This window comes from Pseudorca crassidens, chromosome 3 (genome assembly GCF_039906515.1).
Source record: "Pseudorca crassidens isolate mPseCra1 chromosome 3, mPseCra1.hap1, whole genome shotgun sequence".
Lineage (NCBI taxonomy): Eukaryota > Metazoa > Chordata > Mammalia > Artiodactyla > Delphinidae > Pseudorca > Pseudorca crassidens.
This window is the reverse complement of record NC_090298.1, coordinates 83,595,903-83,608,753: the sequence shown is the minus strand read 5'-3', so window position 1 is coordinate 83,608,753 and position 12,851 is coordinate 83,595,903. Positions and strand designations below refer to the sequence as shown.

Below are 12,851 nucleotides of genomic sequence, written 5' to 3'. Positions count from 1 at the left end.
CATTTACATGTTTACCACTAACGTGGTGAAAGGGGCATAAAGGAGTGGTCAGAGGGAGGAAAAGTGTGTTCTTCATTTGAGAAGGAAAAAAAAATCTTTCAATTAGCTCAATTTGGTGTAAATTATGAGGGAAAAACATCTAGGTTAAGTTAGATATTTTAAATAACTTAGCTGGAAGACAATTTAATTTTTTTGCAAAGTACTCTATATTGCTTTCGTGATTAGTCAGTTAAATCTATAACATGCTACTACTAAGATACCTGAATTGCAAGTAGGCATTTTGAAGAAAGGGTTCTAGAGTCTGATTATTATAAAAAGAAAAGTTATCAGGTTCTTACTAAATTGCATTGATTACGAAAAAGGTGTTTTAAAAGTAATTTGTAGTCACTTAAGAGATGAGTATTCCTACGAATACATGAGTATTTGGAGTAAAATTATTCTTTAAAAAGAAAACCATTAGTAGTAACCTACACTGATGGATTAATTTGCGTATGTAATTTGAGACACAGGTTTCCTCTTAGCTATGATCACCTTTTATTAAAGTATTTACCTTCTGATTGATATACAGGCAAAAAACCTCTTTGAATTTTAAAAGAAAGCCTGGTTTTACACATGTATGTAAACTCTTAGGCTGGTTTTTAATTTGTATCAGCTACATAATAAAATACCATCTTAATTTTAATACATTTCTTTTGGTTGAAGACATTGAATAGGTTTCACTATATCTGTGGTTTGTGTAATTATTACAAAAGTTGTATACAAACCCTGCAAATATGCAAAAACTGCAAAATACACTCCGACAGCTAATGCTCTGAAAACACTTTATTACACAAATTACATTCAGATTCTGAAAATAGTGATCTAACAGTGTAACCATCTAAAAATAAGACATCCCCGAAACACACCAACTGAGGAAGAAAATTTAAAAAAAGAATTTAAATAGAGACTTTTTTTTCTTTCCCTCATTGCAATATAATGTTAGTGATTTTAAAAAAATAGAAGGAGATTTAGCAGCTTTGTTGTCATGTAGCACAAAGTTTCTCTTTACTGCCACAGGCTGAGAATGCTGAACAGGAAAGGCACCAAAGAAAGACACTGGCAATGGAGGTGCTATTGGGAAAATACTGTGTTCAAGCAGAGAATGGGGTTATTTACAAACTACAGAAAAGTCTCAAAAATGCAGATGAGCAAACCTTCCATCATTAAATTACTAGTGTGATGGAAGAAGAGAACTGTTTATTCTACGTTCATATAAAGACAATGGCACTGTTATGAACTTTTAGGAAACTCCTCAACTAGAACCAGAAGCCAACTAAATCAAAACGAAGTAAATAAAATGTGTACAGTCCCACACAGACTAGCACGGTTTACAATTAAATACACAAAACGCTAAACGTGCTAAAGGGAAAGGAATCTGGCATTCTTGGCAAATTTCATCAACCTAAATCAAAGCCCCGTTTTCAGGAGGAAGGTGCGGGTACAGGCAGAGGTGCTGAATACTCCTCTTCTGACTCACTTCCGTCATCATCTTTCTCCTGGTCACTTCCCTCCGTGCTAAGGCGGTCAAAGCCTTTTCGGCTATAGCCTTTCCGGCTTGCGAAGAAGTTTCCGAGGTTTAAGCCTCCACTTCCCTTTCCTGCAGAAATCGAACAATGACAGAGGATTGAGGTAACATTTGCACAAATGATTCTCAGTTTCCTTGTAAATTCTTATGGGGATGGGAAAGGGTAGATATTAGCGGGGCGGGGGGGAAGTGACATAGAGAGATACTTATCCTACAGAGTCAGAAAGATACGATTCCACAGATTCATTAAAATAAATAAGGAAAAAACCCAAAGCTCCCCAGGATTATGTGTTTCTGCAGGATTATTTCAGATTCACTTTTCACCTCCTGCCTGTTCCAGGCTCTCTGGAATAGGCATCCCCTTGAGCAGCTCTTCATTTCAATGACTTTACGAAAAGGTCATCTTCACCAAGACATGCACTGACACGCTGACAGAAGTGATAGAAAATATAGTGAAGATAGATGAAGCCAGATACAAAGGCAGGGGAAGAGAATTTGATAATACAGAAGAGCAAGCTGGGAAAATGAAGCTGGAGAACCTGCACCAGAGCCACACACTTCGGTCGGTTCATGGTTTGCATTCTGGGGATGCTGTGCTGCACACAAGGAGTTTAATTTCCAGAGAGAAAATAAAAAATATCTCCCTGCTTTTTACAAGACACACACTTGTTGACTTTGAATCACACGTGAAGGATTCTAAAAGGTCACAGGCATACCTCTAAGTCTTCCCAGAACTCTTCCCGAACTTCCCTCAAGTTTATGTTCAGAATCTGCTAGAAAAAGATGGCATATTTCAAAATGAGTCCCAGACACCTTCCTCAATCCATGGGCTCAACTTTCAACACAAAACAAGGAATTAATTCATGAATGATTAATAACAAGGCCTGGCTCTTGTCTGTATGTATTCTTAGAATTCTAAGGGAAAATAAAGGCAATATATTATTGTGATGTATACAAAGTCCAGAGCTGGGTTTGACTCCTGCCTGTGTCTCTTACAGGCTGTGCAATCTCAATAAATTACTTCTCTGAGCCTCAGTTTTCTCTTCTGAGAAAAGAGAGATCAATGACAATCTCTACATTTCTGTAAGGTTTAGATGGGATACTGCATGTGACATGCTTAGAACAGTGCCTGGTACACACACAGTAAATGCTCAGGAAATATTAGTTACCTTTATTAGGACAAACCAGTAATGTGTAAAAATTTGGAAGCTTATTACAGTTTTAGGAATATTGGTCTTAGGTTTTTTTCTATTAAGAACAGTACATGTCCTGCTTGAGAAAGCTTTGGATCCATGTACACCATTACCTTTTTATGTAAGACGGAAGGCAAAAAACCTGAAACCCTGAGTATTTTCAGCCATACAAGGTGACCCTAATTCCAAAATTTGGGCTCCCCAAATTCCAGCTCATCTCCATGAAGAATTGACTTTCTTTCCTTAGTTGGAGGCAGAACTCCTTATGGACTTATTTCTCTGTGTGCTGCGTACCACCCTGCACTCATTGCCCTGCTTCCAACACTCCCTTAAGGGCTATGGTCAGGGAAAGAAGGCTCAAAGTCTCTAACCAGGAGAGGCGGCAGCATCGTGGAGAAAGCTCACAGGCGAGGACAGAGCAAAGGCAGGAGTTGGTGGGGAGAGAAATAGGCAAGAAAAATCTGATGAGACCGTTAGAAAGCCAACAAATTAGACTGTAATTTCCATAAGGATGAGGGACAGTCCCTAGTCAGTTTTGCATCCCCTGTGCCTAGGACAGTGTCTGATGTGGAGCTGACATGCTGTAAGGGTGTGCTGAATAAGTGGAAGGCCTTTCATGAGGGTTATTAAAAACCCTCAGAGACTGGATAAGATCTATCAGGAACAAATGTTGAAAAAAGGTGAGAGGCTGATCTAATTTTAGAATTAAATGTATTAGACTTAACCGTATAAAACTGTAGTTTTCTAAATAAAACATGATTGAACAATGGCAGTTTCATATGGTTCGGCCTGGGTCCCTGTCTTCCCAACACACGCCTGTAAACTCAGTATCCCGGTAGCAGTGCCACCCACGCGTGCTCACAGCAAACAGGAGACACCAAACCTTCGACTCCCCAGCCACTCCACCTCCAGTGTGGGTTGATTACCAACATTCCTGCTACCTGCCCCCAGGCCCCATGTGTTCCTGATACTCTGTGTATTTATCACTGCACTTACCACCCTCTCTTAATACCTTTATGTGTCATTTCTTTTTTATGTGTCATGTATTCCCTGAGCTCCATTTATGTATTCAGTCATTTTCCCAATGACTAATTATCAAACCCCTAGTGCCAGGAACTGTTATTTGTGCTGGGGATATATCAGTAAACAAGTAAACATACAAGATTCTTGCTCTTTTGAAGTTTCCATCTAACTCCATGAAGATAATGACTACATTTACTTATCTTTGCCTCTGCTTAACACAGTTCCATACCCGTAACAAGTGCTCCATAGCAGACCCTTTTGGGAAGAGTTAGCTGTATTTTTGCAGAGCTTTACTGATTGCAGATGAAAAGCAAAAGAAAGTCCTAGAAAAATTCCCTTTCACAAATTATTAAATTAAATCCTCTGGTTTTGTTTCTGTGTCAGGGCTTTGCCATGGGCACTGAATCCCTGCCATGGTTGCCTTGGCCTGAAATACGATCAGATGCGCTGTTTCTTGATCAAATGCTTCCTTCCACCCTGGTCCATGGACGCCTTCCCAAGCACAGCTGTAACCTCCTGCCTTAGGACCTGGGGACCCAGCTAAGGGACTCTTCCTGACAGGTGAGGATCACAAGTTGGATTATTTGTTTATTTATGTGGATACCTTGAAAGGGTCCTATAATATGATAATGATTTGATAAAATACTGACACCAGTATTGGACCCTCCCTTGTTTGGTTAGGGAAGGCTGATGGCCTAAATTATGACTATTTAAAAACTATCAAATGGTTTCTTATAGAAATAGTTGGTTTCCTGAGAGAGCTGAGGTTTAAGACAAGTATCTTTTATGACTTCTTGTGACATTTATTACTTTATTACCAATGATTATTCCTAATAATTATTGGTGGTATTAATTGAGCACTTACTAAGTGCCAGGTACTGTGATAAATGCTTTATGTACATTATTTCATTTAATCGTTACACAACCTTGTGAGTATTTTATCCCCACTTTATAGATGAAGTGGCTTAGAGAGATTAAGTAACTTGCCCAAGGTCATGTAGCTAGGAGCTAGAGCCAGGACTAGGGAAAAATACTACTTCTAAAAAACTGACCCAGGCATTTTGAGGACTGGGCCTGTTTCTAACAGAAGGGATCTCCTCCTTCCTGACCCTTCAGCTAATTTATACTGACTCTACTCATCTACGCAGTTTCATATGGAGACATTAAATGGGTTTAAGCCAACGCTAAAAGGCAATAATAAAGGTTATATTTTAATCTATCCAAATTTTGAAGCTCCAGATATATATTTCCACTGTGATACTAACTATAGACAATATTTGGAACATAGACAATGTTGAAAAAGGTAGAGAACACAAGAAAAAAAACAACAACACTGAAAAACATCACAACCAAACTTTGAGGATAATCAGGCCAAACATTCTTTCGAAGGTCAGGTTCCAAGTTCAAGGGGCTCATTTTACTTGCCTCCAAAGGCCCTTGATTTTTTCCACCGAATAAATAAGGCAATGGCCAGCAGGACAACCACCGGAATAACCAGAAGGGTTGTAATGAGAATCACGGGCACTCCCGAGCCTGGCTCTTTGATCAGTTTCTGTTTCTCCTGCATCTTCTGCAATTCTGAGGAGGCGGGTTTGTTCTCCATTTTGGTTTCAACAACTGCCTCGGATTCTTCAGGGAAAGAAGAGTTTACAATATTCAACTAACTCAAAAACTCCAAAACCCTGCCACCCGCCCCTACCCAGTCAAATTAACAGCTGCTCATGAAGAACCTGTTGAGCTCAATGCATGTGGGGTTCATATTTCAATATCTGCATCTACCGAACTGGCAATTGTGACTAGCAAATTCCCAGTGCATGATTTTTCCCCTTTAAATTGGGTTTCTTTGGTTCTGCTCTTTGTTCCCTCTTTAACTATAATTCCACAAAAGATATATCCTACTTTTGCATTTTTTCAAAGTTAAAATGGACAGGCAGCATGGTGTAGGGGACAGAACTGGCATGCACGGTGGAGTCAGATGAATCTGGGCTCAAATCCCAGTTCTCTTACATAGTCAGCGTGTGTAACTTTGGGCAAGTTACTTAAGTGATCTGGGCCTTGGAAACCTCCTCTGTATAACTGTAATGATGATAACAACCTCCTTCATGAAATTATTGAGGATAAATGTTTATCATAGAAAAGGTGCTTAGTATTTGTTTCCTTGTGTCTTCAGTTTATGAACCTCTTTCATGTTCAATGAATTATTAGTACCTCACATGCATAGTTGCACATATTAATTCTAGAATTAAGAAATGGAAAAAGGAACTGTGTCCTTTCCAGGTTCTTTTCTACCATTCCCAGCAAGTTGTAAGTGCACACAGATGCACTGTATGTCCATTTGTTGTTGATGAAAATAACTTACACAACTATTCTGTGATACTGGCAGATACTGGGTAGATATCAGGCCTAAGTACTGCTTGGGAAATTGATACAATAAAACCATATAAGCAGCTGCAGGAATCTTAATAACTACTGACTTGAAAATGAGGTTGAACCTTGAGGCATTCTTGCCCCCAAGAAGTACATATATGTGTTTGTACAAGAACCCTGTGTGTGAAGGCTGGAAGTCACAACCATGTTTGCCAAAAGGCTCACAAGGTTTCTGAACTTCAACTTCTTGGTGTGCCCTCTGCCCTATGATACAGAGTGCACCATATGGCCTCATGGAAATTTTGACAAAATGGCAGGGATAAGTGGTTTAACATGATCAGGAAAATCTTTGGTTCATATTTAATATGTATGGACACAGCTTAGTAGCTTGCTGGACACTTCTCCAAGGAAGCATTTCTTAAATTGCTTAAGGCATTGTAAACACAATTTATGATACACACAATTGGGAGGTCCCAGGTTTTTGCCTCAATGTTCTGAGCCAGCCTCCTTCCCAGTCTCAGTTAAATCTATCAAGCACGTACTCTGTTTCAGGCATTGTTCTCATTTAATCATCACACCAAGCCTATGAGTGGGCACTATTATTACCAGCATTTTACAGATGGCCTCACAGTCTTCATTTCCTTCCCTGTACTGTGATTAAGGGGAGACCATTATTTCCCTTCCTTTATCCACTGAAGTGGGTCTTGAAGCTTCAGTGGGAAAGAAGGAAGGGGATTGGTTCATAGATCTAAATGGTTCAAATTTAATCTTTTAAGTCTCAGTTTCCAAGAGGAATATGAATGTGATTCTTACTCTTCCTGACCACTAGCTGTTTTGTCTTTTTCTTCACTGTTGTAGAAAAGGTATACAAACTGTTCTATATTTAAGCCTGTTCTATATTTAAGCAAAAAATAACAATAAAGAGATGATAGGATTAAAAAATACAGGCCAAAGATATAGATTGGTAATCAAGAACTTGTTGCCTTGGAAGAAGGGTTTATTTCTATTTGAAAGTGACTATAATCAGAGTAATTACATAGCACTTCCTATCTGTCATTCAGTGGTTTACCTACACCTAAGACATTGGCTGTACCAGTTCATATCTAGTTTCATCGATAAGGCAGAGCTAGGATCGGGCTCCAATAAAAGGAAAGAAGAACTATGAAGTAGGTGACAGACTAACAGAATCATTTTACCATTCACAGTAACTGTGCTGAGAATGAGGTAATGAACTTGCTAAGATACGCACACTGCACTGCACTTTAGAAATTCTTGATTTCCACATCCCTTCTGTACGCTGAGTGCCATCTACTAAAAATAGTTGAACTTTCTAACTTTTGGAACCAGCTGAAGTATGTTTAGATTTTAAAAGATGCTCTACATTTTAAAGAAAGAGGATAAAAAATTTTAATTTCCCAATATAAAAGAAAAAATTGCTGCTCTTCTTAGAAGCCGTTATAAGTGGAGTAAAAAGCCTAAAAAATCATTATCACTTAAGAGACTAAGAATTCCATTCAAAGCGTAAAGAACAATCTAAATTCTGTCACTTTTAATCTTTATCCTAAATTCTTTAATTAAAACCCCCAGTAATTTAGAGCATCCCTGATGAAGATGGAATGGAGAAGCTCTAAGATTAGCCAGGACCTGGGGCTTCTGGAAGGTGGGGGTACCCCATGTGACATTGTGACATTCTCCTATATAAGAGGCCAGATGTATTCAATCTGCAACAAAATATGTCTTCAAACAAGCTTTCTTGGAATCTCTAGAGATACTTGGAAATAAAAAGAATTTTGAAAGCTGATGTATAGGAAGTTTTTTCCTTCTTCTTTAAAGCAATGCATTTAGAAAGGGAGGCTAGGTGCACTCCTGTGTGAGCTCACACACACAAGAACGTGCATGTCTCTCCCCCCTTGACAGAAAGAGAGAAGCCCAGAGACCACCTGGAGTAACCGGGACAGGAAAGGACAGACATTCTTAATACAGCAACATAGCAATTATGACCCAGTCCATCACAGATGGAACTGAAGGCTGAAGGTTGTAGACGGCATACTGGCAAGTAGCATGTTAGAAGACATGAAAAGTACATATAGCACCAATGAGATTACAGGCATACTTTGGAGCTATTGCGGGTTCAGTTCTGGACCAACTCAATAAAGCAAATATTGCAATTAAGCGAGTCACATAAATGTTTTTGTTCGCCAGTGCATATAAAAGTTATCTTTACACTATACTGTGGTCTATTAAGGGTGCAACAGCATTGTCTTAAAAAAACAATGTATATACTTTAATTAAAAAATAGTTTCTTGCTAAAAATGCTAACCATTATCTGAGCCTTCAGCGAGTTCATAGTAGTATCATCAAAGATGGTGATCACAGATCACCATAACAAATAATATTGAAAAAGTTTGAAATATTTCAGGAATTTCCAAAATGTGACACAGAGACATGAAGTGAGCAAATGCTGCTGGAAAACGGCGCCGACAGACTTGCTCAATGCAGGGCTGCCATAAACCTTCCATTTGTAAAACACACAAAGTGCGTATCTACAAACTGCAATAAAACGAGTATTCCTGTACTCATTTTTTGGTTTGTTTGTTAAATGCAATGTGCTTCCCCTACAATGTGTTGCTCTCCATAAGGTCTAAGATGCTAACTGCTAAAAACAGAGAATTTATTTTTATTTTCTTAAGTCTGATTTGCCATCATCATCTTGTACGGTGGAGGTGGGGAAGGGGTGAAGGGCTATGCTTTTGGTGGGATATTGGCATATCTATTTTATCCCTAGTAACTTTATTCGAAAGTTTCAATCCCTTTCCTAAGTTTCTATCATCACAAATTCTCTTATCCCTGGAACTCCCTGACAACACAACACTGGTTCTGAAACTCTATTACTGATCGGTTGTGTAACCTTTCACAGTGGGGATGAGTGTCATCAAAGGTTACTCGAATTTCAAAATTTACAATTACCATGTATCTACAGGGCTGTTAAATCTGGGATGGTGTTTCTCCCTCTCTTTGTAAGAGGTGGTTTAAATTAAGCTTCCAGATTTTGATAAAAGACAAACTCATGGAGATCCAGAATGATTTATATTCCTTTTTGTAATAAGAAAATAATCTTTTATAAAAAAGTTTAATGAGTCATACGGATTCAAAGAGGACTAGAACAAGTTCATTTGGGTTTGGGTATTCCTAACTATTAAAATGGAACTGTCATGACAAGGCATTTCAATTAAATTGACTATTTGAGTTGCTGAGAGGTTTCTCCACCAAACAGACTCAGTGGTGTGCAGGAGAGAGGATGTTGCCAGTGGGTGAGATCAGTGTGGCTGGGCTGTTCACAGCAGGTCAACCAGTATAGTCTCAGAGTTTTGGTGGGATCTATTTAAATAGAAACGGTCTGAGGCCACTTCGAAATCCCAGAGATTTCAGAGTAAACTGCAACCATCCGCAACCTGTAGTTCCTGGAAGAATTTATGGTGAATGAATTGGTGGTATTGACCTCTCCTCAGCAGTACAGTAATAGTGGTTAAGAGCACAGCTTTGGTGCCAGACTGGTTTAAATTCTGGCTCTGCCATTTAATATCTTAGTAGTAATTCTGACCCTCAATTTTCTCACATATGTAAAATGGGGATAATAGCAATTAACATATGGCTGGTGTAAGGATTAACCTTAATTCTCTGTATAGTCCATTTTTTGTGCTCCATAAATGACAGCTCTTATTAATAACGGTATCTTTTCCAACGTCTTTATTCCAGGGCGAATAGAACTTATTGATAACTCTTTACATAACAATAACAGAAAAATAGCAGATCAGGAACTTCTTCAATATGTGTAGTATGAATGTCACTCAGTAGTGTCACCTGGGTAGAATCTCTACAAATGCCAAACAGTTGCTATTTATTTATTTTATAATATTATCTTACCCCTTTCAACCTGGAGCCGACTATATTTTCTTATCTGCCTATATAAAAGCCCTAAATTGCCTCTTGGTTCTGGCTTCTCTTCCTCTCTTTTCCACCTGCTTTCATGAAAAAGGAAAACAAGTAAGCCTAGGCTTAAGTCTTAATATCTGGGAGAATCATTTGTAAAGCAACTAAGAATTGAATCACTTTGCTACTTAAACATTAGGAACACCTCTAGTGAGTTCTTAACTACACGACAATGTCAAATCCCTGAAAATAGTAGAAAATGTATCAATATAAACTGATCCTAAGAAAGGGAGAAAATAATTTGACTGGGATTCCAAATGAACCCAGTAGTTTTGCCAGTAGCTAAATTCCATCCCCCCATGTCTTACAATACATACCAATGATGTAGTACTTATTTCTATATATGAATATGCATGTATGTATGTATACACACACACAGAGTCCTTACAGGCTATAAGTCTCTTGAAGTCAGGCAGTTCCATTGCTATAGTGCCTTACACATAGATGGCCCTCAGTAAATGCTGGGGGCTGAATGGTACTAAGATTGGAGCTTAGGGAGCAGCTAATCTTTTCAGGCCCCTATATTATTAACTCTCCAAAGATATTTTTCACTCTAAAGATTAGAGCCCATTAAAGAAGGCCTTTCCCAGCATGCTGGATGTTATTTTTCTACTTGCCTGAGGTTAAAACTTCCAAAAGTGACTGACTAACTTTTTTTCCTCTCTGAATGCCTCTGACCCACTTGTTGTAGATTTCTTACATCCCCAATCACTTTTCATCACTTGAAATCAGTGAGTTTGAGTTCATTATTACTATTCCATTTTATCAGAAAAAGCAGTGGCAGCATGTAGGTTTAAAGCCTCAAGCACACAGTAGAAGTTATCGATAATTTACCAGATTATATTATATTTTTAGCCTGATAATATTTAAGTGCAATCAAGAGCCATAAAAGAATTCAACACACATAGCCTTGGGTTTCAAAGTCACAAGAGGAATCTGACCAACCTTTGATCTCCTGGACCTCAATGCCAGCCTTTTTAACTGATCGATGTTCCATTTCTGTAACACAGTACAGCAAGGAGAGAGAAAATCAGAATCCCCAAAAAGAATGTTTGAAAACTTAATTTTGATATTAATTGTTCTCAGTAGATAATATTTCTTTAATTCATCAAGTACATTAGTATATTAGAAAAGAGTTTGATACAAGTCACTAATGAGGTGCCAGGTCCATGAATCCTAGATGAAATCCTCCTAGGGAAAGCTGAAATAATATTTCCAAGGTCTTCGTATCTAAAATGAGATTTTCCATGTGGAGTTTACAATTCTGTATTATTTCTGAAATATCAAGTAGTTCTGTTTTCATGTGGACATCTTAGACTGACTACTAGTTCTGCCATGTTTATCAGTCTTCTAGTTGACAGATTGATTTGACTAGTTAAATACTACAACATAAATACACAAGACACTTGTTTAGTCTTCTATAGCAATCCTATTGTTCCCAAGGTACTGTTTTTCCCAGATTTATTATTTGGTTGCATTCTGGACTGCGCAGAAGGCTTTTTCTCTTTCGTAGCTGAATGCTATATTGTAGTGCTTCTCAATCAGGGGATATTTCAAAACAACTTGGGAAGTCTTTCCAAAATACCCATATTATAACTCTTCTTCTTTCTATAGATCTTGAATGGGGTCTGGCCATGTGTGCTTTGAAAACCTTCTCCAGGTGACTTGGATATGCCTCTCTGTTTAGTACCAACAGCTAGGGTGGAATAATGAGCCTTAGACGGGAATCTTAATGAGTTCAAGTATCATATTCCTATCTGTAAAATGAAGATACTAGTTAGATTTCTGAAGTTTTTTCCATCTTGAAAGGTATTTATCCATCTTTTATTCTGAAAAGCCTGGGTTCAGTCATGCAATTGGGAATTATCCATCTCTTTGCTTTCCTGTCTGCCTACACCTTCTGGTTCTTCTTTGAGGAGGCAGGTGGTAGGAGAGGCACACTTGCAGGGGAATGTGGAGCTACTGCTGGAGGGGAATAGTCCATGGGCACCTCTGGACATTCAGCCCTAACTGGGTCCTTATTACAAAAGAGCAAAAATTACTCAAAGGACAATTCTGAAGACAACAGTTACCAAATTAACTTGGGCTCCAAGACCTGTACAGTATATGATTAAAGTTTTTGGACTCATGATTTTACTTTTCTTTGTTATACCTTGTATTTTTTCCTTGTTGTAATTTGCATTTTTCCTTATTATAAGTAGTATTTCTTATCTTCATCAAGTCCACAAGTCTTTATTATTTCTCTATTTAAAACTGCTGTAGGTTTTAAAACTGTTTTAACTGTAAAACTGTTAAAACTGTTTGTAGGTCCTGATACCTCAAATTTATTATCCGCAATTCTTTTCCTTAACCTCATCTTCTACTGTTTGGACCCTGCCATATTTTAAAAGCATCTCTGGACATTGAGGTTTGTGGCTTACTAAGCATCTGGTACTGTTCAATTTAGAAAACTTAAGTTTTTAGTATGGTATCGGTGGCTATGTTAGTATACTTTTTAAGAATTAGAAATAGTGCTCAAATTGCAATTAGAAGTCTCCAAACTATCTGGCCTGATCCTGATAGAGAAACTCTTCTGTCCCCAGACACACTTTTGGAGTTACATGAAAACATAGTTCAGTATTTTGAACAAGCTGAAGTCTAAAGGGAAAATGCAGAGGGCTTCCTGTTTGGGATGATATGTGTCTGACTCAGATGCTGGTCTTCCAAGATGCTCA

General features: G+C 38.2%; 1 protein-coding gene across 17 annotated transcripts in view; it reads right to left on the bottom strand.

Annotated features, from left to right (window-relative positions):
- Positions 1 to 804: 804 nt before the first annotated feature.
- PAM (peptidylglycine alpha-amidating monooxygenase) overlaps positions 805 to 12,851 on the bottom strand; it is a 280,435-nt gene continuing 268,388 nt past the window's right edge. For 7 of the 17 annotated variants that reach the window (XM_067731349.1, XM_067731350.1, XM_067731348.1 and 4 more), the window contains 4 exons: positions 11,083 to 11,136; positions 5,206 to 5,409; positions 2,281 to 2,337; positions 805 to 1,636 (listed from right to left, as the gene is read on the bottom strand). In XM_067731349.1, the coding sequence (XP_067587450.1) occupies positions 1,461 to 1,636; positions 2,281 to 2,337; positions 5,206 to 5,409; positions 11,083 to 11,136 (491 nt within the window). In that variant the 3' untranslated portion in view covers positions 805 to 1,460. The remainder of the gene's footprint in view (positions 1,637 to 2,280; positions 2,338 to 5,205; positions 5,410 to 11,082; positions 11,137 to 12,851) is intronic. The other 10 variants (XM_067731354.1, XM_067731360.1, XM_067731355.1 and 7 more) reach the window with 5 other exon arrangements.